Genomic DNA, 26,617 nt, shown 5'->3' on the forward strand with positions numbered 1-26,617 from the left:
GGCGGCAGCGCCGCGGCAGCCGGGGGCGCGGAGCCGGAGACACGCCGCCATGGGGCAGCGCGGCCGGGGGCCGTCGGCGCCGCTGCCGCTCCTCCCGGGGGCCGCCGGCAGCCGCACGCCGCCGGGCAGCGGGCGCTGAGGGCGGGCAGGCATGGCCGAGCCGCTCCGCAGGACCCTCTCCAAGCTCCGCGGCAGGAGGTCCCAGCGCGGGGCGGCGGGCGGCGGGCACCGCCACGGCGGGACCTGCGCCCCGCAGGGTAAGCGAGAAGCCGGGGGGGGGGGGCGGGCTCGGGCTCGGGCTCGGGCTCGGGCTCGGGCTCGGGCTCCCGCAGCCGCTCCGTGCCGCCTGCTGGGGGTACTGCCCGCGGCTCGCAGCTGGCAGCAGCCGCAGCACGGGGAGCTCCGGCCGCCGCCGGCTCGCCCGGCCCCAAAGCTGCCTGATCGGCACCGCGCCGCGTCGGCCCCTGTAACCGCAGGCAAACCAAAACAGCCCTGAAGCCGAGGGGGGTTAAACTGGAGCTGGCAGCACCCGGGGGGATGGAGAAGTGAGTTATTTACTGCAGCTTGGAAGCGTCTGTCGTGCTTGCAGACCTTGGGAAAGCTCCAACTCTGTCCAGAGCAGAGGTAATCCACTTCGGCACGTCCAAGTTCAGGTCTTGAATCAGTCCTCAGCGATAGCATCTTCACGTCAGGCGTTCTTCATCTCAGGAGTAAAATTTCTTTGTAATAATTGGTTCTTGAGTGCAGCCTGCCGTTCTGTGTGGGTCCCCACACACTTTCTTATCATATGACTGTTTGCTGTTCTCTGGCTTGTGGCTGTTTGTCATTCTTTGGCTTTTGTTGTCTCCATTTTTTTTATATTACACAATGCGTTTGAAAGCTAACAAATAAAACTTTAGTCTCACTGCTGTACCATTTAAATCCATAATAACTTTGTGCTGTGGTTTTACTGAGAGGTTCGGGGAGGAGAGCACGTTCCTGTGGCTGTTGCTCCAAGCCGAGGGGCTGCGGGTTGTCCTGACCTGTGTATGGGGAGGCTGGGACCAGCCGCTCCCAGCGCGTTACAGCCCAAAAAGCCCAGCATCGTGCCGAAATGCTTCATGTGTGCACATAATAGGCAGAGCATTTATCCTGACCTCAGCTGAGCTGAAACGCTGCGGCTCTAGTTCTGAAAGTGTGGTGGAGTTACCATAATGCTTGAGCTTTAACTAGTGACTTATTTAATCTTCTGCAGAAATTGTGGAAGGTGAATTGAACCTCCAACTCCTACTTATTTATGTATTTTCAGCGCCATGTCAAAGCCTTTGGGGAGGAGCTGTTGTCTTGTTCTGTATTTGTACTGGGTTGGCCTGCTCAGCTTTTGGGATGCCCTACAGCCTGGGAGCAGAGCTCTATCACAGGGCAGGTGGTGTCCCTCCAAATGAAGGTTTGCTCTGGAGCAAAAAGTGTATTCCTCGCTTGCATAGCTCCGAAAGCTTCCTATTTATGTGAATTTGTCTCGTTACTACAACAGCTCGTGATGTTTAGAGCTCACTCTGTTCCATGGAACCGCTGGTTGTGCAGATACTTGCATGCGAAACGGTTTGTTACTAAAATAAATAGGCATAAGGGCTTTCAGGATCAGGGCCAAGCTTGAATAAAGGGAAAGCAGTACTTGCAAACACAGCTATTGGTTGCGAGAGCTGCTCTTGGAAGACTTAAATGCAAGTGTATCATTTGGATGGGATTCAGTGAACATTTGCAATCGATGTCTCTTGGCAGCGCGCGGGCTGGTTGGGAGATGCGAGTGGGTAGCTGTGTGCAGGCGCGATACGCAGCGTGCCTCTGCAAGCAGGAGGGTTACGTGAGTGCTCCAAAGCTGCCGGCTTATTAACAAGTCTGCAGTGAGTTGTGCAGGTAGCTTCTTCCCGAAATGCCCAGGTTCGCATCGAGAACAGCTGCGGTGGAGCGCGCTGCCGAGCTCACTCTGCGTGCCTGCTGCTCCTAGCACAGGGGACAGCACATGGCTCCAGCTGTGCGGTCGGTGCATACTTGGGCACGCGTGCTCTTTTTAAGGGTGCTGTAAGAAGCGCAGGCTTTCTGGTTTAGAGAATTGCAGGCTTGCTTAGCCCGTGCAGAAGGGCCTGCATTTCCCTTGAAGAGCAGGAAGTGGCAGATATTTTTGTTTGTGGGAACGCAGTTCTTGCACGCTGCGCCTATTTGTATTGCCTGCAGAGTTCCTTGGGCTTTTTGGGGAAGGTGAGGGCCTTGAAGTAGTCATCAGGGGCAGGGAGGAGCCTGCCCAGTGGTGCACTATTAAAAGCTTACCCACTGTTTTAATGCAGCTGTGTCAAGTTGGGAGTTGTGAATGGACTTTGATCAGTTATTAGATGAAAATTTACTTGTAAAATGGCTTATTTTAAAACTTTCCTAGATTTCTCTTTTCACCTTTGATTCTTTTGCGATTGTGTGTTTCATGTTCCCCACAAATCAGAGGATGCTCCCATCTTCTGTGTAGCCTGCAGCTGGTAAGGACAGTCCTTTCTGGAGGGTTCTGCACAGCAGAAGTCTTCACCTTCATTTTGTACTTATATGTAGCAGTGAATCTACATGGTTTTGGTAGCTAGTTGAGCAGTACGTTATACCAAAAGCATGGGCTGCTCTTCAGTGGCAGAAACAGACTGTAGAACTAGTAGGTAGCAGCTTGTCAAACCCCCTGTACCTGAACTTACCAGAGCAAAAGGCAGCCGTTTCTGTCTAAGTACGCGTGACCTTTCCACAGAGCTGTCTCTCTGCCATTTATCTAAATTACATGGTGTTAAAAATACAGCCCGACTAGTCTGACTTTTTATTAATTATACGAGCATTCTGTTTTGGCAGGCTGAGGTATAATTTTATGATGGTATCAACTTGTCTTTTGCCCTCTTGGATGGGGTCTACGGCAAATGTAGCATGACGGGTTATGTCTTTGTCCTGTTAAAAACAAAATGATATTCTAAGTCTTCCATTCTTTCTGCCTTTCTTTCTGACAGCAGATTTAATTGAAAATGTTTACATAGCTCCACGGAGCAGAAAAGAACCCAAGTCTCCGAAGGCAAGCGAGGTCCCTGAGCACCGGCCACAGATGAACAGCATTACTGTTTCCAAGAAACGCAACTGGCTGCACCAGAGCACCCACAGAGCCCCTTGCCCGGAGGGAGAAAGCACATGTAAGAAAATGCAGGGAGCTGTCACCCAGGTACCCAAGTCTCCCAGCCCGCAGCCTACACCTAAAACTCAGAAGGCTCCTGCCAAGTCCCCGGGAGGGCAGGAGCACCCTGTACCTGGCTGCAGTGCTGTGAGCGCCCTTCCAAGCACCGCGGGCTCCACTGTGCTGAGACGCTGTCCCTTTGACTTCGGTGAGGATAATGACGCAGACGATGAAGGAGAAATATGGTACAATCCCATCCCTGAAGACGACGAGCCAGACATCGTGCGGATCCTCCGTCCTGCTGCGAATCACCCTGTCACCACGGACTGCCCCTCAGGCTGCTGCAAAAACGTGCCCAGCAGGGACTTGGGGCGGGAGCTGGGGCCCCGCGCTGGCCCCCCAGGCTCCCCAGAGTGTGCAGGAGACGCTCAGCCTGGCGAGCTGGGTCCAGCCGATGCTGTGCACCCTGGGGAGCAGCTGCAGCAGCAGCGGCAGAGGTTTGCCAGCAAGACCCAGGGCGTGCCGGCAGCAGAAGACAATCCTGCGTTCAGGTGCCTTTCAACAGGTAAGAGGGTTCAGGAAGACAAAAGTGTTGTATCTTCTCTTCTCTTCTAAAGGAATAATGAGGCTTTCTTATGTCTCTTTTCTCTTTCTCTTCCTTTTGCCTGTATTGAGCAAATTTCCAGTGGAAGTGCATGTTAAGTTCATTTGAAGGAAAAAAAAAAAAGACTCAAGTAGTGATATTGATACCTACTAAATGTAGAGCTGCACAGTGATTTTTCAGACAGTTTGCTCACCTGGTATGCCTGGATGTGGTTTTCCTCTGCCCTGCTTGCCAGCCCTCTGCAACCAGCTCTGAACTCAAAACAGTCCTTGTTCGTTTTGGCTCCCACCTGGCTGAAAACAAAGGTTTTATAAAGAGAGCTTACTTAAGCCTGTTAATGAGAAGACACACTTGGTTTCCTTTCTGTTAGCTAGTGTCTGATTCAGGTCTTGGGTTCCAGCCTTGAAACTGCTTAATATCTTCAGAAGTTGCTAGGATTTTTAATAAAAACTTTTTGGAAGACTATAAATGCCATTCATCATGTCACTTTCTGTAATTGCTTTCTTGTTGAATCTCTCAGGTTAATCTAATAGACTGGAGAGGAATGGTTTTAACTGGCTTGTTACTTCTGGCCGAGGGTTTGATAGTCTCATTTTAATAATTCCATTGGTATATGAGTTCAGCATCTTATTAAAGACTTTTTCCCAGTCTATTTAAAAAAAAAAAAAAGAAAAACAAACAAAACCCAAACAGAAATAACTGAACAAAAGGAAGCAAAAAAAAAAATCCAAAAAGGTATTTTTTTTTAATTACGGACATTTCTTATATTTTGATCTTAACTCCAGTATCCTGTTGAGAGAGTTACAGTCTTAGCATAAAAATCAGGAGACAGGCAATTCCAGGCTCCACTCCTGGCACCAATTTGGTTTCTTGACAGAGCAGCTCATCTGCCAGCACTCTCTGTATTTCATGTACAAAGCAGATGCATTAGTAATCATCTGCTTCATGTGGATATACAATATTTTTATAATCAAAAGCTGAGAGGGTTCATGTTACACCATGTAGACACCTGGATGCCTGAATTTTGAAGACTGTTCCCCTTGGCTTGCTTTGCAGGCAGTGGAGAGATGTGAGATGATCTGCTTTGTGTATTTTGGGGTTGGTTTAAATGCCTACTTGCACTGAGAGGCAGGTCACTGGCGTCTCTTCCTGGGCCAGCAGAGGACCTGAATCTTGGGTACCAGGCTCCTGTTCTGCATTATCCTCTGGAGGAGCCCTGTCCCTGTGGTGCTCACTCCTGGAAAATTTGCCCCAAATCTGTAAATGCCAGAAGTTATTTTGCCTGGATTTCCAGCGCAGAGATGGCTTCTGGGAATGGGAGATGTTTTCAGAGGCACCAAAGCAACTTCTGTAAACAGCGGAAGAAAAAGCACTCTGTCCTCTCTTTTGGGAGCTCACATTTTGTTCTTTTTGTGGAAATACTGAGATCTGAATGTACTTTGGTCACAAAGTATACTGAGAACATTTATTTAGAAATAGTTCACTTTATAGCCTGCATTGAATACTTAGACCAATTATATTTGCTTGCAAGATAGGGGAAATAGGATATTTTTTCATGGTGAAAGTTTAAGGCACTTTGGAGTGGTCATTATTAAGCATGGTTATTGAGGAAGGGCATGAGCACATCCTACAGGCTGTTTGACCCCCTTTGATTAATTTGGTGATTAATCTCTTGATGTATGACTTTTTAAAAAATAAAACTCTTTATGAAAGAAGGAAAACTTTTTTTTCCATGCAGAAGAAACAATTATTCATGAGAGCACAATTGCCCATTTAAAGAGTCCTTCATTAAACCAGGACAAAAGTGTTACGAATTTGTCCTGATTGGTTTGGTGTGCACTGAGTTAATTAAGCTATTTTAAATGCAGCTATGCTTTTGCATGCTTTGAATAGTGATCAGGCTGAATAGATTAGTTGGTGATGAAGAGAATCCCTGCTGCTCAGTAATTGGCTTTATCATGGAGAAGTGGTTTCGTTCTCCTTTTCAGTCCAGTTAAGGTGTCTACAGTTATTTTCAGTCAAATTTAAAATGACAGCTCATCCATACACAATTACTGCATGAAGGGCAACATGGCCAATTTAACTTTATTTGTGTTGGAACCTTGTTTGAATTGCACTCACAATTGCTACGAAATAGATGTCTATATTCTGAGAGAGCTGCGTACATCATCAAGCAGTAACTCCTGAGAAATACACAGTTACTGCTTTGGGGAAGAGTCTGCTTAACTTTCTTATGAATATAATTTCATATATGTCAGTTTTGGTTAGTGCTAGAACCAAAACCATTAGGTTAGTGCTAGAACCATTTTGAGAAGCAAAGGAAGAAAAAAGTGGTATACTCTTAAAGCCAACAAAATCTTTATTTTGTTTATAATTTGTTGTTTTCTTCTTTGGACAGTTTAACCTTTACAGCTTCAAACAATGCTGCCTTGTTTGGATTTCAAACTTTTGTACAGAGAATGTGGTCATGTATTTTCTTTTTATTATTTTTTGGAAAAGTTTATATTGAAATATTAGGAAAAAATCTAAAAGAATTAATTTATTTGAAGTCTTCCCCAAAAAAGTAGCAAACATATGTCCTGTAAATGTTATTTTTAAATGGGACGTAATTGTAGGGGTGCTAATTTGACCATAGTCATAACTTACATCATGAGTTCCTGGTGTTGTTCAGGTTACTTTCTTCAGTAAATGCCATTTATGTTAATAGGATTTGTCAGGTAATTCCTCATTTAATAATTTTAGCCATGCTGGTTTTTAGAAAGGAAACTGACTAAAAATAAATTGACCCTGTAGCAGAGCTTGAGAAAACACTTAATGTATTTTGTTTATGACAAACACAAAGGGCAGCAGTAAGAAACTAATTTGGTTCTGAGTCAGTAGTGTAGAAACATGGCATCATCTCATGCTTTTAGGTCCCTGGGAGAATTTAGCTGGAAATGTAAGCGGACTGTGGAGCTCGTTTTTAGTTCAGTGTGTACTTGCACAGGCAAAATGGTCGTGGTTGGAAGTAAAGGACATTTTCTTACTCAGTGAACTTCTCATATTGTAGTTAGTTTTTCATATATGCAAAATTTCAAGGTAAATTTTCTTTACAACTGTTTAAGATTGTACTCGGTATGTTTTGCTAGATGTGTGTATCACTTGCAAAATGTTGAACAATAGCACCCCTTTGTAGTGTCTGCTCTTGTGAAAGGTTTACATTGTGGAGCTCCAAATAGGACTTTTTGGAGAATTTGTAATGTTTTAGTTTTTGGGAAGGTTTATTGTTGGGATTAGTGTCCAACTAATTGGGAATCATTTCATGTGTGTCTGTATCTCAGAGGCGTTCTGGTAGGACTTGCTCAGTGTAGCTTGTGAGGACCTTGGCAGGAACCAAAGGTTGGTACTATGCATTACAGCTCCAGTTGGTGTGTGTTGGGGTTGGTTTAAATCAAATTAAAACTACAGTGCTCTTTTTTTCACTTATGCCATGACCGCTATCCTGCCTTACAAATGCATCTTTTGGGGCCAGTGAGGGCAAATATTTCTCATGCTTGCATGTTGCAAATGAGCTTCCAGCAGTATACATAGATCATTCTGGGCCGCAGATCACATTTGCTGACTTCCATATGTTGCAAATCCTCTTTGCTTAAATTTTTTCAGATGAAGACATTTTGTGATTTTACTATTTTTCAAGTGCAAGGAGCTGTGATTACATAAGGCAAAAAAGCATTCACGTGGAATATTTGTGTCACGTCTGTGGTACCAGAAGGATGTGGTATACAGAGGAGAGGTCAGTGACAAAATGTCACCACGTGCAACGAAGCTGCCGTGCGAGGTCATGGGGCAGCGCATCCTGAGCTCCGGCTGGGCTGGTGCTGGAGCCTCGGGCAGGGTGGGTGAGGGCTGCGCTATGCTGACTGCTGCAGGCCGAGGGGGCTCCTGACTGTGTGGGGCCGCAGCAGTGGGCCAGTAGGGCACCACATGCGCGTCTCGGGCTGAGGCCTCCTCACGGGCATGTCTCTGATCCATCCAGCAACCGTACCTTAAGGACCTGCTGGTGAAAGAGGCAAAGAGGCAAGGAGATGTAGCCACCAAGGACTAAAAGCACTTAATTTAAAGTTGTTATAGCCCTTCTCAGCTCCAGATTTGTACTGAATAACTGATTTTATCCTCTTACTGGGGAAATACAGCCAAAGCTGCTTTTTGTGCCATGAAAGAAACCTTGAAGGGAGGAGAACTTGGTGCAAGTGGCCCAAATGAGTCGTGCCTGGTACTGAGGCCAGTGGAGTTAGGTCCAATGCCAGCATTCAAATGAAGCCTGCTGTGCTCTGTGTGACATGGAGAATCATTAACATTTAGAATATTTGCAAGGAATTCATTCTTGTTTGCAGATGCTGAACTCTTAAGCCTGGTCAGTGATGCAGAGTGCTGTTAAACGTGCTTGTTCTCCCCTGGGATGGGGTGGCCTCGCAGAGGATGCTCTGAGGCCCGCTGTGGTGCAGAGCAGGCAGCGGTCGGCCTGTTGGCCTCTGCTGCTTTGTAGTCACGTCCTGCTGCCATCAGTGGCCTGTTTAAAGTAGTTCAGCATTTCTGTTCCAGAAAACGTGATCCCAGAGCTGGATTTGTCACAGCCTAGTTAACATCAGTATACGTTTGACAGGAAGAAAATAAGATACCATTACAGAGTTCTTAGAGATTTTTTTTAATACTTCTAATAATTTCGCCATTGTTTGACCTTGAAGCCTTGAAGCATTATGTGGGTTTGCACACAGGACTGAATTTGTCAAAACAGTAGTTTTCATAGAGTTTAAAAAAAAATTTTTTTTTTTGCAGGTTAAAAGAGTGCCTTGGTGTGTACCTCAGCGCATTGCTGGCCTTAGTGGGCCAGTGTGTGGTGTGACCCTGCTGGGAATACTGACCCACACAGCCCTGTATTTCATGTTAACTGTCTGGCGCTGCAGGCAGCAGAAGTTGGACCCAAAGAAGTCACAATGTCAATTGGCTTTTCAGCTATAATGAGATGGAGGGAAGTTCAACTTGCTGGCCTGCTTTTCTAAGCCTGTGCTAGAGATGTGGCAGAAAGGGAAGGTGAATGCCAGCGGGCTGGAGTGTGCCACCAACTGCTACGGGGTGCCTCAGGCCAGCCCACCAGCGCGGCCAGGATGCGAGTCGCAGCACAAGCAGGGCTTTGTCCAGCTTTATCAAACAGCACGTTCCTAACTAGCTGCTTGCCAGAAAAGCACAGCAGACGTGCTGGAAATGGCCCGTGCCCTCCGAGGGCACACCTTTGTGAGATGCAGGGCTAGGTGCGTCTTACTCTGTTGCGCTGGAGAACCCATTCTAAGGTGTTATTCTTCTTAAATGAAACTTTCTGTTACAGAGGTGCTCTTTTAAGCAATTACCTGCAAAAGTTATTAAAGCCAAACTTCTGGTGGGAAACTAGTCTTTGTAGGTGTTTTTTGAGGGGAAAAAGAAAAGGCATCGCATCAGTTTCATCAAAGGCTAGATTGCCTGTTACGCTATTTAAGCTAAGTGAAGTATTAAAAAGTTGTAGTTAAATGGTGAAAACATAATTTGGATGAGCAGGAGAATTGTAAATATCACTAGTAGTATGGTGATTTGGACTTAGTTATTAGGCTTTATACAGTAAGTGTTAGGAAAAACTGTAGAAGCAACTGCTGTAAAGTATCATTTCCTGAGTATCTCAAAGAAGTCTCTTCTTTCTTTCCTTCTACATGCCGTGAATAGATTCTGCCTTCCCCTGGTTAGCAGGGGGGATGGATAGCTGGTAGGTACAGCCATGTGGTCTCCAGCTGCACAAGCAGGGATTAGCCTGCCTGGGGGCTCCCTGGTGCTTCAGCCTTTTGCCCACAGCTACACAAGTCTGGCTGGAGCTACTAGAGCTTGCCAAGGGATGAGTGGATGGGGTGAATATTGCTATCAGGAACCACTATCAGTTTCTTGATGGATAGAAAAGTGGCTCTAAATGAATGCACTTCAGAAATTTTATTTGTATCTATCATTCTGGCCTCAATTCTCCTCTTGCATGCTCCAGCAATTCATGTAAATACCATTGCCTTTCCTGCAGTCATCACTGCCTCATGCTGGTGACAGTGAGAAAGGCTTGAATTGTAACTTAGTTTTTGTATTTCCTTGAAAAAATGAGTGATTTGCCACAAAGATGTCACTTGGGAACTGTATAACTAAGCCCTGTTGTGGGATGGTTGTGTCAGGAAAGGGAAAATTGCTGGCATGCGGCACTGCACGATGCAGCTTTCAGAAGAAAGAAATCCTTGTGTTCCTCTTCCTCCTTCCTGCAGCAGAAAAGGGTAGCTGAAAGCAATGGCAGAAGAGGTGTGAGACACTGCCTGCATCTACAGGGGGAGGGATTTAGTGCACTTTTTTTTAGGGCTGTGCAAAAGAAGCAGTGTTTTTTACCAGGGATGAGCCTGCTTCCTTTAGACTTGAGAGGGCAATGCTAATGTGTTGTCTTCATAACTAACTTCTTTGCAGACAGGAGTGCATGTCATAATCCAGTGTTTTCCCCTTTGATACTGGCCTCGTTGCACCTGTGCCCCAGGAATGCAGTTGTCTGCTTGGATGAAGGGGGATATAACACAAATGGGCCGAGCTGAATGCAGTGGTGAAATAGCTCATTTGTTTATCTGTAGTTTCTGGCCCTTTCATCTCCATAAAGCAGAACAGATCAGGGCTCTGACTATGAACTGCCAAATTTGGCTGAACAAGTCAGCAGAATACAGCTTTCTGTATGCTTGTGAACATTTGATCATCTGACTGATGACTGATGATTGTCTGAATTGCATTTATAAAGTTAGGACAAATCAACTTATTTTCCCCTAGTTCTATATTTTATTTCTATAGCTGTAAACTGCGATTACCAAATGGTTCAAAACTATATATATGTTCTTTTTTTCCTAAAGGGTCTGGAGTTATACCTGCACACAAGGCTGATATACCATCAACAGAAATTTCTCCTCCAAGTCCCAGTCCCTTGAAAAAAAGCGGATCCATCAACTGGCCCTTCCCTGATAGAATTAAATCTCCCAGAACTGTGAGGAAACTTTCCATGAAAATGAAAAAGCTGCCAGAGCTCAGCAGGAAGCTGAGTGTCAAGGGAACTTCAAGCCATAATAGTTCAGATAATCCTTCTTCCCTGTTGAAAGGGAACTGTCGGGATACAAGCCATACAACCTCTTTGCCATCTTCTGGAAACTCGACTGCAGCTGCCAGCAGGAACGTGATAAGTCGTTACCATCTTGACAGCAGCGTGTCGTCGCAGCACACCTACAAAAAGAAAAGCTCGAGGAGTTCCAAGTCCTCCAGCAAAGGTGGTTACCTCAGCGATGGTGACTCTCCTGAACTCATAATGAAATCAGGTAAACACGGACCTGAAACTAAGTGTGGGAAAGGAAAGGAGAGCCTTCCGAGTAACAGTGGTAAAACTGAGATAGATATTGATGCTTTCAGGCACTACAACTTTTCTGATCAACCCAAGTGTTCTCAGTACATCTCCGGACTCATGAGCATTCACTTTTATGGTGCCGAAGACTTGAAACCACCAAGAATAGACTCTAAAGATGTCTTTTGTGCAATACAGGTTGATTCGGTAAACAAAGCAAGAACAGCCCTGCTTACCTGCAGGACAGCGTTTCTAGATATGGACCACACATTCAACATAGAAATTGAAAATGCTCAGCACTTAAAGCTAGTGGTGTTCAGCTGGGAACCCACCCCGCGGAAAAACCGTGTGTGTTGTCACGGCACTGTGGCTCTTCCCACTCTCTTTCGAGTGACAAAGACACATCAGCTGGCTGTCAGACTGGAGCCAAGGGGACTTATTTACGTCAAGCTGTCGCTTATGGAACAGTGGGAGAACTCCCTCGATGGTCTGGATGCAGATCGGGAGCCAGTGATGTTCGGCGTAGATGCTCGAAAAGTTGTGGAGAAGGAAAACACGGGCTTGATGGTACCACTTCTAATTCAGAAATGCATTATGGAGATTGAAAAGAGAGGCTGTCAGGTACTGTGCATATTTACATCTGTTTTGTGCTGTTAATATTGCTGTGCCAGGATCTCTGCTGTTACAGATCTTTGCATTGTTACTTCTGGAGCATAAGCAGTGAGTGGAAAAGGGGTAATTAAAAAAAAACTTTCCGTGTTTAAATTTTAATTTTTTTTGCTGCTCCTATTGTTTGTTGAACACTTGTCATTGTATTGTGGGAACAATAACAGGACTGTGATATCAATGCTTCCAACTTGGCCTTTGTAAAGAAATACACTCGCTTGCAGTAGTGTTCTAGGACTGGGCGTAGTTAAATGAACCTGCAGCCTAGCATGTAGGGTCACTGTCAAAATAAGGCACGGCCTTATTAATAAGCCTTTATTAATAAGTCACAGCACTACTAATAAATGAATGTCTTAAATAAGAGATTGGGATTTGGCAATGTCTTGTTCTAGAGGCACAGATCATTCAATGAAGACGTAAGTCAAGACAGACAAATCTGTTAGACAGGAAGATGCACAGTCCTAAGGATGGATGATTCCCCTTGGCAACTCACCTGAAATTGGTGAGAGGACTTCAGCACACTGCTCCGTAGCATGTGTGAGCCCTTGGTTTCTTTTACACATGTTCCTGCTCAGGTGAAATTGAGAAGTGATCACACCTACCACTGTTGCTATTCTAAATTGCTGGCAGTTTGGCTGTAAGTCCAGGTGTAGCCAGGTAACATGGCTACTTAGGTCATGCAATACAGACAGTAATAGTATTTCTATGTAATTACTTATGGAAAGTAATTGCTGATAACAACTGTGATTTTCATTGTGAGTGCTTCTCCTAACATGCAAATCAGTGAAAGAAAGAAGTTGTATTCTTTACAGTATATGTGTCCCATGGTTTCAGCATTTTATTCTGGGCTTATTAGAACCTAGTCATGCAAATGATATTGGGTAATCAAGGCATCACTGGTAATGAGGCGACTGGGATCTGAGCTGTCTGCATGCACTTGGTGCTTTTGAGCATGAAATCTGATTTGTGCATTTGCACAGGGAGTACCAAAAATGCAAAATATACTGTTAACTTCTTGTTTTAACCGTGTGCCCGTCTGACGTTTTTCATTTTCTTATAGGCTGCAGACTGCTGTCATGGTATGTCATTTCCACCTGAATTTCAGACATGGCATTAGGAAACTTCAGAGTTAAAAGAAATTCTCTTCGGCAAATACTAGGTCATTCAGTCTTGGGAAAGAGGGAGTACAAATTCCATGAGTAACTTTCCACTTATTTAAACAGGAATTAATATATGGCCAGACAAATACTCTTCTTTGCAAACCTGGATATGTGTGTTCTAAGTCTGTGCGGTCTGCATTAGGTTTTGGGGCTTTTTGTTTGCCAAAGTCCACAGCAGTTCTGGTCTAGCCATTTACAGCTCAGTACACCTGCCTGCAGAGTCCATAAAAATAATGTATTTAAGATTTATTTCCTTTCACTCATGGAAGTGCTTTGTACAAATGATGTTGATGAAAGGTACAGTAATGATAAAATGCAAAATTTGTGTGAAAGCATGTTAAATTAGTAACTCAGTCCAGGTGTGTTGTGGACTTCAGTCCTGTCACCTTGAACATCTGAAGTAACCCCTGCTTTGCATAAAACTTACCATGTAATTTGAAACATGCAAGTCAACATCTTGTCATCTTTCAAAAAGCATCTTGTGGATGTCATAACGGAGCATTCATAGTTCTCTTGAAATTCTTTTTACTGGCATCAAATATAGTTTAGTTTTAGTTATGTCTAGCTTATTCATGCGGAAAAATGTTAAGGATTTTTAAAAGAGGATTTATAGCATTTCTTGGTGTTAGTAGGTAGTCAGTAGTGTGGCTACTTTTTTTCTGCTAATGATGAATAACTATTTTGGTATAGTGTACTTTGGTGTATTTAAAGTTCAAAATGCTCTCTGTCCTCATTTATTTCTGCTGAAGGTCCAGTTTTACGTTGTATAACTAAACAGTTACACCAGGAAAAACAGTGGTGACCTGAATGAATAGGATAAAGGGAGAATCAATGTTTCATCTGTATTTCTATTTACTAAGTTTTGTGTAAAAGTACTAAATGATCTTGAATTACTTGATGGCGTGCTTCTGACTTAAAACTTCGCTTCTGTCAGTGAAGTACTGCTCAGGATGTCTGCTGTTACGGAAAACTAACGTTATTCCCTTACGGATCAACAGTGCCTTGTGTGATGAGTGCTAACTGATGTGGGGCTGTTGTTTTTGCCTCTAGGTTGTAGGTCTGTATCGGTTGTGTGGCTCAGCAGCAGTTAAGAAAGAGCTTCGAGAGGCATTTGAGAGGGACAGCAAGGCAGTTACCCTTTCTGAAAGCCAGTACCCAGACATTAATGTGATAACAGGTAAGACGTTTACTTTACTTGTAATATATAATCTGGACATGTGCATAATGCGTTTTCAAAAAGGTGCAATTGGGCTCTGAACTAGTTTTCTGTTGTCATTTAACAAGCTATTAATTACTTCCCTGTATTGCTAAAAGTCAAGTGAAAATGTGTGTTGGAGATGTACAAACCTAGGAGATGTACAAATACCGGGTAGCTGGGCTTGGGAGGGAGGAGGACGTGGAATTCAGCTAACACAGCATTTGGTGCAGGAAGGTAACGGTGCGCAAGGCTGGGGGCTTTCACAGCAAGATCCTGGCAAGCGTAGGAAGGACTGGGAGTGGAGGAACAGAAGGTCTTACAAAGCTTATCTTCGTTTGCACCAGTTTTTTAAGTGAGCCTTTTCACAGGAGCTGCACAGTACAATTGAAGTTGTTGAGGTGTTTTTTTGTCATTGTTGAAAGGTGGAACAATTCTAAAACTGTTGATGATATTTGTTATGTAAACAAAAGTTGATCTAATTTAAGGGATCACAGAGTAAACTAACTGCTCCAGGCAGTCAGGCAATAACATTCATTTCCTATGCATCCAGTGATGGAAAAGCATCACGTAACAGCAGTGGATATAAATTTTCTGTGCCAGAGCACTTTGGGACATTCAGACATATTGGAAGGTTCTGTCCTGTTGACTTCTGATTTCATTCCAGCATGTTGGGAATTCATTTTGTGTTCAGTACGTTTCATAATTATGCGAAGTAGTGTCAGGAGATATTACTTTGTGACATTTACTTTGTTTAATAGACCTTTTGGTAAAGAACATCCAGCTAGTCAGTTCACCTGACTCACCTTGGCTGGCTTTGCTGTTGGATTTGATGTTGCTCTCGAGCACAAGCATTTGCAGCAGCGGAATCTTGTGTTTATGCTTCACTGTGGTATGAGACATCCTTTTTTAAGAGAAGGTGTATGGTAAAAGTAAATAATACAGACAATCTTATGACTTAATATTTTCTTCTCTTTACATATAAGTTCATGAAAAAGGGCAGCAATGGTTTCTAAAATCATGTTGTTATTATTGAAAACCTCTTTCTTCCCCATTCTAGTAAATCAACTCAGAAGGGGGAGAAACAATCTTTGCCAAACAGAAGAAGCTGTCTGGTGTTGACTTGTAAGCAGATGTCATGTATTTGCCAATGTCAGGCAGGTATTTGGTTGATGCAGATTTTTGGCTGATGTGAAATTTGACGCATTTAATTTTGCAATAATAAAAACGTCATTGCACTCCCATGGTCCAAGAAATGATCTGCAATAAAACTGTTTGCAGAAGTGATTCAGAATTTTTCTGGGAAAGGTTATAGGAGTTTCCTCCTATCTGTATACAAAAGAACTTGTAATATTTTGTGAACATTTTATATCCCTGAGCACATTGTGCACTCAAAAACCACCATAATTGGTTGAAACTGAAGTTTGTACTGCAGGAGTGCTCAGTACAGATACAGAGCCCTGGAAGGGCAGCAGCACTGGTCTGACTGTTGTTTTGTCATGAGCCTAGGATGTGATGGTTAAATTGCAAAGTGCGCTTTAGGGTCACAGTGCCATTGCTGAAAGCCTCGTTGATGCTGGTGAGCTTGTGGTGACCGTGCAGGACATCCTGGACAATGAGTCCTCCTTTTGCTACATCCTGCTGTAGTGTAATTTTTTTATATCCAGAGTTAGGGTCATATGAGTGAAAAGCCTTGATGTCTTTCTTACAGAAAGCCTACTGGCTATGCTTTTTGTATGCTACATTGCAAGAATGTACCTACCTGATGCTTTACCTATGAGGAAAATTGTTTTAAGAAACGACTTCTTAAAAACGATTCCCCCTGGAAGCCCTGCATCTGTGCCATGTAATGGCCTGTAGTGCCCGTGTTGGTGTTGTATTGAGAAGCCTCGACGCGGTGATGCTGTGCATGTTGCAGGGAGCAGGCAGGGCAGGGCCAAAATATGAGCTGTCCTCTGGTTAGCTGCGAGCACTGGGGGCTGGACATAAAGGTGAGCATGCGACTTCTGCTGACAGACCTGAGGTACCTGCTGTGCTTAGCACTAGGAATGAAAATGCCCACAGTACAAAATCTCACGTATGCCTGCAGAGTCTGGCTGATGGGGCTGTTTGCCCTGGTGCTTTGCGGCTGCACTTGCAGTGCCGAGGCTGGTGCACGTGATTCATGCTTCTCTAAGCCAAAACATGTGCTCCGTGCAGTGCAGATTCTCAGAGTAACTCCTGGCAGGTTTGAAGAGGCGTGCTTTCTTGTGTCCTGTTTGAAATTTGAGTAGCACTGTTTTTCTATAAGATTATAAAGATATTTTTTTGACAGCTATCCAGAGACCAAAGAATGAACATTTAATGATTAAATCTCGACTGATAACTGCTTCTGGGATTGGCAGAGGCTTACACACAATTAAGTGTGCTCATGGCCCAAAATGAAGCAGGCTGCCAATTTTAGGAACTGACCAGTAGCAGTGTTGTTGCATCATGTCTGTTCTCATCCGTGTGAATTCATAGCTCTGAGTAAAGCGTGTATTACTGTTAACAGCTCAGTGGGTCAGAAAAATGAGGAATTAATGAAGTGGATGGCAATTTCAGCTTGCCATCTAAATTTGTTCTGTGGGGTGAGGGGTTGTGTCAAGGAGAATGTGCTAGGGGGTTGGCAGCCAGCAGTGGGAAGTGTAGGTTCCTGGAAAATAACAGCAGCCTCCTACAGGGCTAATTTGGCAGAGTGAATAGCAGAAAGATTTCGAAAGGTCAGGGGGCATTTGTGGCTCCCAAATGAGCCTCCTATCCGTGGTTAAACGGGAAAAACTCTTCCAGCAGGTAGAAGTCCTGTGGTTGTGGATGCGTTTGCAGGAATTCCTCCTAGGTTATTGGTAAGAGACGGCTACAAATGTTGCATCAGTGTAAGCTGATGTGATTAAGCCATACCTTTTTACTCATTTCCTGCTGTAAGCTGATTCTGATGTCAGCCTCCTCAGCCTCCCCTGCCAAATCCTGATAAAGTCAGCACCTCTTGCTAGTGTTCTGCCTACGGAAAGGGGAAAAGCACCCCAACCTATGACACGCTGCTCCAGCTCCTGCCACATTTGTCTCAGACATATTTTGACCAGTTAACCCGCATGTGGGACATGGGCCTCTAAAATGAGAGGAAGAAATAAAATATGGTGGAGGAATGTGAGTTAATAAACAGAAACTTAAGAATCTGCCACTTCTGTAACTGCTATCCATTAAAACAAAGCCATCATCAAAAAAAAAAAAAAAAAAGCAAACAAAGGCCCAGAAGAATATGTTTTCAGGAAAATACAGATGGTTGTTCTGGGTTTTTATGTTCCTGCTGGAATGTTCCTGTTTTAAGCTCGGGGCGGGCTGCTGTGTGCTGGGTGTTGCTCTGCAGAGATGCAAGTTTTGTTTGGCTGCCCCACTCCTCAAACTGCAGGGAAGGATGGTCTGACCGCTCCAGTGCAGCCCAGTTAGCCACTGCTCATGCAGTGCGACGTGGATGTCTGCATTGATAGAGATGCAGCCTTTCTTCATTTTGGGAGTAAAAACATTTATACAGAGAGAAGCCAACTTTTACTTGTATTCTGCATGTAAACGTGGCTGTGAAGGGGAAGGTGTTAACTCCTTCCCTGTATTTCTTTTTTAGAAACAGGCTCATGAGAAAGCCCGCTGTGATACAGTTCAGTTTGCAGCTAAGTTATGAAGACTGAGCTCATCCAAACTTGTGCTTTGTTAAATATCAGAATGTGGTAGTATTTGCTGCCTCTGATGGCATCATGTTCATGTGTGTTCCAGGGCCTGCTGCTGGTTGGAGTCTTGTGTTGGGTTTTCTTCGTACAGTTGCTGAAACCCCACAGACACTGAAGTACCGCCCAGCCTTTAAAACCAACTTACAGAAGTGCAAATGTTCAGTTCTCAGCATCCCCCTAGCTGTGGCCAGTGCCTGTGCTAGTCCCTCACAGCTGTTCCCCTGTCCCTTTCTCCCAGATTTGTCATGAGCATGGAGGATTTTCTCATGAGATGGGTGAATTTTGTATGCCTTAGTGCTCCCAACCAATTCTGATCGGTGAACATGCAGCTTGCTAACAGCAGCTATCATTGTGTCTTTTCTGAAGGCGTCCTAAAGGATTACCTGCGAGAGCTACCCTCGCCCCTCATAACTAAGCAGCTCTATGAAGCAGTGGTGGATGGCATGGTAAAAAATCCCCTGAAAATGGCAGCGAATGGTTGTGAAAATGACCCAAGTGACTCTGAGCACACAGTGGCCCTTCTAGATTGCCTGCCAGATGTTGAGAAGGTGAGTGGTATTAACAAGGTCAAGTGATGGTAAATGACTTGCTCCAGAAAATAAAGTAGCATTTTCACTCTGTATTTAGAACATGTCAAAAAGTGTACATCAGTTTTCTGACTTAACAGTCCACATCGACTTTTGATGCTCCAAGTCTTTGAAAATGCTTCCTTTGGTAAAGATACATGAGAGCTTTACAGCTGAAAGTGAAGGTACCTGGACGTAACTTTAATTAAAATGTACCTTTGTGAATTGTCTCTGCAAGCTAAGCAGTTAAAATTACACTGCTTTATGGATTTCACGTAAGGCATTCCCATTTACAGCAGGAGGGGGTTGCCAGACAGTTAGCAACAGGTCATTTTTTATTAAAGCAAGTAGACTTCTGGAAGCTTGTTCTGATGCTGAAGTCTTATTGAGGGTTTCTTTATTTTCTAATGTATCTGGATTGCCTGTAATGCTTCTGCAGTCTCTCCCTGCCGTCACACCCTCTCTCCACTGTGAGAAAACTCATCCACATAAAACTGAGATCAGGTAAAAAGCGAGATGAATTTTACCTGAAATTTGCTCTTAACTAGGAGACTTAATACAATTTTTTAATTCAGCACTTAGGTGTGCCACTGAGGGGTGTTGGTAGCAAATCCTCAGCTTTGAGCCTTGGTCTTATCCCTCTAGAGCAATGATGTTAGGATGTCAGCACTGCCTCATCTAATATTTTGTTCTTTCAGGCTACCTTGAGGATGCTGTTGGATCACCTGAAACTGGTGGCTTCTTACCACGAAGTGAATAAGATGACGTGCCAGAACTTAGCTGTGTGTTTTGGGCCAGTTTTACTGAGCCAGAAGCAGGAGACCACCAACCATAACAACAGGGTCTTCACAGACTCAGAGGAGCTTGCTAGTGCCCTGGACTTCAAAAAACACATAGAAGTTCTTCACTATTTACTCCAGCTATGGCCAGGTACTGTTTCATGAGCCTGATCAGAGGAAAATGTCAAGTCACTGCTGTATGTTTTTACTGTGTGTCAATGTAGATTAAGTCGCGGGATAATTAAGCGGCATCAGGATTCTTAAAATATAAGGTACTGTGGCATCACCTATAAACGTAAAGAAATCATGACAAGTATATAATCTACTCTTTGTGCTCAGTCACTTCGCTTAATGGGAAGTTTGTTGTTTTAATTACTTTCTCACCAAATGGGAGTGTTTGAGTGTAACATAAGAAGCAGTGAAAAGTGCTTTATGTAAGTCAAGGCACCAGAGAAAGCAGACCCAGTAATAATAATGTCTCCGCATCTGAATTACAGTGTTTTTCTTTCTTTCCGTTGCTTTTATGCTTCTACTATTCAGGATTCTGAGTGTATGGGATTCATTAGTTGTTTCAATGGTTTGCTTTATTTCTGCATTTGTAATTTGGCAGAGTTGCTCCTTACAGTAGGAGCTATGCAGGTTCTGGTAGTTTCTCCAGAGCTTTGCATAAGGAAGAATGTTGCGTGTGGTGATTTCTGTTGTTTGTTTTGTTTGCTTTTTTTGTCTTTTTGTTTTGTTTATAAAAAGGTAAGTACCTTTTATCTCCCCCTTCAAACTTAAGAGGTCGTATGGTTTTGCCCAATTTGGGGTCTGTTCCCAATAAGAAAGGAAATGAAATTCCAGTCTTAAATAACTACTAAAGTTCCAGTGGAGGCAATTATTTCTGCTAAGATCTTCCTTTCAAATGGGCAATGACTATTCAGTGTTCAAATTTCCCTGACGATTAGGGGAGACATAAGTGGAAATGCAGTGGCATCAGTGAGCCTTGTATTTCAGCCCACAGTGAATTCCTTAGCATTTCTTCTGTTGTTGAATCGCACTAAACACTGCTCCAAGGCAAGAGCAGATGAAGGTATTGGAGCTTCTCAGTTAAGTTTGAGGGTAACGCTGTGAAACAACTCAACATTAGATCCAATGGGCTTAGTTTTGTTTTCAGATACTCATTGGCCAAATAGTTGTTGAAAGTTTCCTTTCTATACAGATGATGGATCTGTTGATCTGTGCTGTAGTAGCTTCCTTTTTCACGGTGGTTTCACTGATGGTGTGGAGAACTGGTGGCTTGTTTTTTTTGTTTGTTTGTTTGTTTTTTGTTTTGTGTGTGTGTGGGGGTTTTTTTTGGTACTCTGAGTATTTTAACATTTGTTTCTCAAACATGAACAGTGTAAACCCTTAAATGCTTGAGACTAAGAGAAGATGCATCTCGTCTTAGCAGCTTCTTAATTGTTCCCTTTTAGAACGTAGTAACTGCTCTTAGGAAACTGCTGATTTTCTGCACCAATGAAACAATTACAGTTAATCTAAAGGAATAATGTGTCTGATGCTATGTGTTCTTAAACTTATTTTTACATGAGGAGGAGGAGGTCTGCTTTTCAGTACCTTCTGGGTGAGACGATAACTGCAGCTATCATGATCTTTGTTCCTATTACGAACAGTCTGCATGCTGGGTGCATCACAGGGCTCCATCCCCTGCCGAAAACCTCTTGCCAAGAGTGCCAGCAGCAGTTGGCTGGCTGGAAGCACCTGCTTCTGCCTCCATTTCTTAGCAATGGGAGAGATGAGTTTGGCAAAAAAGTCAGTGTGGATAGTAAATGCCCTGAGGGAAGAACAAATACTGTCTCCATTGTGTGTTGTTTTTTTTTTTTCTTCCTCCCCCTGGAAGTCTGATTTCCTAATGGACTGCTTCCATTAGAAAGCAGCTTGGAGACAAAGTAAATGGCAGTGCTTTTGTACTTCTTTCTTCATACTCTGCTGACCTGACAGTGACTGTGTCCTGGAGTTGCCTTGGGTGAAAGCTCACCAGGCAGCTGTGCCAAGCATGCACCAACCATGTTCTGGGTCAAAACCTCTGGGAAGCTGCCTGATGTCTGGTCTTCTCAGTGCAGCCCCACAGAAACCTGCCTCTGGCTGAAAAAAGACCCAAAGGAAGCTGGCTCTATGTATGTGCCCTTGTCAGCAGTGGCTGGCAGCCCCAGAGCCACCGGGCACCAGTTTTCAGTCACATCCATGAGGCAGTGCAAGAGAGGTGGGAAATGTGGCTGGAAAAAGGGATAAAGAGCTGCTTAGGCAGCAAATACTGCACAGAAACTCATCGTGACGCTTTGGGGATAGTTCATGACATGGCTGCTGTGGGGAACAAAGGCACATAGATGCAGCTTTGTCTGTAGGAGTACGCACTACTGTCGAGGAGGTGAGAGTAAGGTAAGTAGTAGAGCTCTTCACCTTGAAGAAAAGGCTGAATCCTATGGCTTGAAAGAAAAAGGTGTGCAGGACACTGTGCTAAAATTGAGGTAAATACGACTGCAGAGATGTGAGTGAGCAAACACCTGGTGTGATGTGAACAGAGCACCTGGACCTGAGGGAGAGATCGCAGTCTGGTCTCTTCCATTTAATCTCCAGGAGCTTGGGACAGCTTGATAACCAACATGTTGTGCAATACTTCAATTTCCGTATTTTTCCAACCGAAAACAAGTAAGTCCTTGTTTGGTTAGAACATGCAATACTGGCAAGTTATTGTTAACCCATGCCCCTTCGTCTTAATGGAGCATAGTCTAAACAGAAGGGCTTTTGTTACGGGAGAGGCAGGAAAAAAAAAAAAAAAAAGCAGTGATAGTTATTGCACGTTACCATGCAAGACGTAAAGCAAGGCTAAAGTCTCCCTAAGAAACCTGTAGTGTGGCCCAGAGAGAAACATTTGGCAGGGGCTGAGGCTGTGCCTGTGAGGAGTCTGAGGGAAAATGGGTCAGATGCTGAACGAGGTGTGTTTGTGCACGCTGTGTGTTCAGCAGTGAGCACACGTAGGGAGTCTCTGCATTTAATGACAGGAGGCAGTGGTCTGTTTAAAACCAAAAAAAAAAAAAAAAAAAAAGTTTTGCAGCTCAGACATTTAATAGGCACAGGCCAGTAAAAATATTTGTGCTGTTTACTGTAGGAGGCCGGTAACAGTGGAGGAGACTGTTAGTAACTTGTGCTGTGTAATTATGAGCTCAGGTAATGCTGCCAGCAAACCTGCCTGAGTGTGCCTCTGGTTGTGGCTGCTTAGAAAAATTAATGCAAATGAGCTTCTATTAATAGTGCAAAACATTAGGGCAAGAGAGAAACACCAGAGTTCAGCTCTAGTGCATCTCTAGCTTCTCTAGGTGTTTCTCAGTGTTGGTATTTTTGTTGTGTTTTAACCTCTTCTGCTGTGCCTGCTTTCTGTTACTTCTTTTAGCCTGGATGAAGCGTGTGAGCTGAGCTGTTTGCTTTTCTTTGACCCGTAGCTGAATGGTGTTTGACTAATGCAGTGAATTTAATTAGTGCTCCTCTGGGAGTTTCTCCTAAAGAGGGTTTCTCTGTTGCAGTTTGATTCTGGCATGACCCTTCAAAACAGCTTTTACAGTAGTTTTCCTATAGTATTTTGTATCAAAGGGTGGCAGAAGACGTGACAGTGCTGGCTGTGAGTGAGCACATGTCCCTGCATGCTGTCAGCCTGCACTGCAAAGGGGAGCCTGGGCACTCTGCGATGCACTCTGTGTTGCAGCGTGAATTCAGCCACATCTGGTTTAATTTATCCTTTTTTCCAGTACATCACTCAGCTGCCCAAGAACCGGCACATCCGAACATGCTTCCAGAGCACCCCTCATCCCTGAACTACCTGAGGCTCAGGAGGCCCCGGCCTCAAATGCTGAATCTGAGCGGTGCTGACACAGCTGGGGTGCTCAGGCTGAGGCCAGCCGGCCTGGACAGCCCATCGAGCAACCGCTACGCCGGCGACTGGAGCAGTTGTGGGGAGAGCTACTTCTCAGACCCAAAAGACTGTCTGGGTGAAGCAGACTATGATTACGTCCCCTCGGAAGATGCAGAAAGCAGGGATGACAGTGGCAGGGTGGATGACTTGGACGGGCTCACGACGTGCTCGCAGCCTGTCCCTGGGGAGCATGCGTTTCAGAGCTACCTGACAATGCAAGCGATAGATTCGGCAGTGGACCAAAGAGCAAACCTCAAAGACCTACAGGAAAGTATTGATACCCTGATAGGAAACCTGGAAAGGGAACTCAACAAAAACAAACTAAACATGAGTTTCTAAGCCCTGGCCTGCACGATGCCGCCTCACAGTGCCTCTGCCCCTTGCTGGGATCTCCCTGCAGTGCTGAGAGGGGTGCCGGTGCCCTTGGACGAGCTGCCACGAGACCGTGGCCCACCTTGTGTTAATGAGTCTGTTTCAAGGCATTCCGTTATATTTCTGCCTTCTCGGTAGAATGTGTTGGCCTGATCCTGGTGTTTAAGGCTTGGAAACCATCAAGTGATTCCACGTAGTGGCATTTCTCCCTGAAAATGCTATGCACTTAGGCGGTTTGGGCAATGTCTGACAGAGGAGAAATCAACATTTCTGCTGTCTGTAACAGCAGGAATCTTGTTCCTGAAACTTTAGCTCTGGTACAGAAGTTCCTCTTGGAAGAGGATTTATGCTGCTTCGCCTGAGTTTTGCAGCATGAACTTTAGATAGACTCATTTTACTATATATGCAATGGCTGCTATGAAAAATGCTTTATATATATATATATATATATATATATATATAATATTTATATATAAAGTTTTAATTGTACAAATATTAATGTATTCATGTATTAACACTTTTCAATAATTATTTAAACAAGCTATAATTAAATATTTTTCTAACCTTGTATACATCTGTGTATAAACATGCATGTCTCTGTAGCAGCCTTTTGAAAGGAAAGGTCTCCGAATTTTGAAACAGCCCTGTTTCTGAGATGACTTGTTCAGTGAAGCCGAGATGAAGCTACCCCTGGAGTAGCACAGCATGATGAAACTACCCCTGGAGTAGCACAGCATTTGATTTATGCACAGAAACGTGTTCAGAGAGAAGGCACAGTGAATGATTAATATCAATGACTTTGTGTTGCAGGGCATTGATTTGCAGGTGTTGACTGTTAACCTCTTCTCCCCCCAAATCTCCAAATCAAAACCCTACAACCCTTTCAGATTAATTTTAAGGATTTTTTAGGATTTCTGGCAGTGAACTGTCTTTAAGGGTGACCAGCATGCACAGCAAGGAGATTAAGGCATGATTATTTATTTTTTGTTCTTCAGATTTTTCTGTATTTTTTTTCATGTAAAGAAGGTCTGAAAGGTGCTGACTTTAAAATAGAAAGACTTTTGGTTTGTCCCTGTAACCTCTTCCCATATTCTTGATGCTTTGACACTTCTTTTTGCTCCAGAGTTTCCTGTGTCTGTGTTGAGCTACCACTGTCTGTCTGCTGGTAGCAGTGTTTAAGCCCTTTGGAGATGCGAGCACAGCAGCAGTTATTTTTTCGGAGCCTTTAGTTAATCTCCCCCAGATGGAAACCTGGGCTGTCCTACAGGGCCGAGTGGGCAGAGTGGTGTTACTCCCAGGGAACTGCAGAGGGATCGCAGTTCGCTGCGTTAGATTCAGCTGTCAGCGTGCTGTCAGAGCAACTTTTATCCTTAGTCATTGGTGTGTGGTGAGTAATTAAATATTTGATGGTAACCAAACACAATCTTTGTTTAATTAAGAATAATTACCAAATTACATACAGTTACTGTGATAGCCCCTCTAACAAACAGGAGACACGGTGTCAATCCTTGTCCTTTACAGGTCACCCTTGGTGAGGAGTGGGGGATTTGGGGAAGAGGTGTGAGGTGGTTATTTGTTCTGAGATGTCAAGTCTTTGTCAACTGGCAGGTTAGAATTATTTTCATGTTTTCGGTACAATGTTGGCATTCCGCCATGGCTTTCTAATCTCCGTGTGGGTAAGTGCTTTTCTGCCAACCCATACTTCCTTATATTGCTTAGCTGAAGAGTTATTTATTTACAATAGCAAGGAATTAAGGATTGTTATGACAAACTTTATCCCTCTTTTCTAAGGAGTTATTTTAAAATGGTTTCAAATGGTTTATTCAATCTCATTAATTTATTTTTTGTAAGTGTTAAAAGATGCAAAACAATTATTGCAATATGATGATAATGTATGAAAATGTAAATTTAACCTGAAGCATTTATCAATAAATCAATGTATTTTTTTAAACTTTTATACCTACAGAATGTGCATACATTTTAAACTACAAATTTTAATTCCAAATAAAATTTGAATTAAGAACAAAATTTGACTATGCATGGTTACTGATTATTTGAATCTGCCTAAGGTGATACCATACATTTGTGCTAGCTGCAGATATGAATTACTTCCATAAAGACATTTAACTTTGTGGAAGTATTTTTTGTCTTCTCTAGGTTGATCAGCATTTCAGTTACACAATTTAAAAAAAAAAAAAAAGAAAAAAAAAAAAGAGAGAGAGAAAGAAAATGTTCTTAAATCCAGAAGGAATAATATTCCGAAGAAGTCACCAAACTAGTATTTTAGCAGCAGTTCTGTCTTTATATGTTTTATTGCAGGATGCTGCAGCTTTTGATTGTACCCTGTCTTGCACTGGGTATGTGAATTTATTAGCACTAGTTAAAAGGTGTTTGTGTTTTTTAAAGCTATTTGATAAATGGTACATTCATTTTTAATTGTTTTTAGTAATCAAGATGATGCAAATGAGTGCCTTTGAATATATCAGAGCTTTTCCTGCAGGAAGACGTTACTCGGTACAGCACTGTGCTGTTCTGTCAACTTTTAATACGGTAATCTTGCAATGGGAAATAACGACCTGATAAAACTGTATTACCATTAATCTAATGAGATAATTAAAATATAGTCAAGCAAAGACAATTTAGTATTGGTATTATTGAAATGAAACATTTGATTTGTTATTTGTTCTAGTTATAGCAACTTGTACAACACACTTTGTATCCTAGAAACCCCTCTTTTAATGAGATTTCCTGAGTGGTATTTTTGTTTTATGTTGTACTTTATATGAGGTATATGCACTCTTAGATACTATTATATTTATATAGTTGCTTATATAATCTTATATAAGTCAGGTTGCATCCTTTTTAGGATTGTTGCAGATTCTTAAGGAACAAGATTGGTGTGGGAATTACCCTAATCTAGAAACACCAAGCGAGGAAATTAAAATAATTTGCTTCTACCAAGATAGTAACAAGCATTGTGTATAGAAAAGGACAGCCTTGGGCTGTTGGGCTTTGCAG

At 43.4% G+C, this 26,617-nt stretch overlaps 1 protein-coding gene across 4 annotated transcripts; it reads left to right on the forward strand.

Moving 5' to 3' along the window:
- SYDE2 (synapse defective Rho GTPase homolog 2) lies at positions 1–25,627 on the forward strand. Of its 4 annotated transcripts, XM_084527560.1 has the most exons (8): positions 1–257; positions 3,012–3,734; positions 10,697–11,796; positions 14,052–14,178; positions 18,303–18,484; positions 19,201–19,432; positions 22,430–22,488; positions 23,064–23,150. In XM_084527560.1, the coding sequence occupies exons 1-7, from the start codon at positions 152–154 to the stop codon at positions 22,438–22,440; spliced, it is 2,481 nt and encodes an 826-aa protein (XP_084383686.1). In that variant the 5' UTR covers positions 1–151; the 3' UTR covers positions 22,441–22,488; positions 23,064–23,150. The 4 variants fall into 4 exon arrangements, with proteins under 4 accessions (XP_084383686.1, XP_084383684.1, XP_084383683.1 ...); XM_084527558.1 differs by lacking the exon at positions 22,430–22,488 and having other exon boundaries at positions 3,015–3,734; positions 23,064–25,627; XM_084527557.1 differs by lacking the exon at positions 22,430–22,488 and having other exon boundaries at positions 2–257; positions 23,064–25,627.
- Positions 25,628–26,617: the final 990 nt, after the last annotated feature.

The sequence above is a fragment of the Aythya ferina genome (assembly GCF_964211825.1).
Source record: "Aythya ferina genome assembly, chromosome: 8".
In the NCBI taxonomy this organism is placed as follows: Eukaryota; Metazoa; Chordata; class Aves; order Anseriformes; family Anatidae; genus Aythya; species Aythya ferina.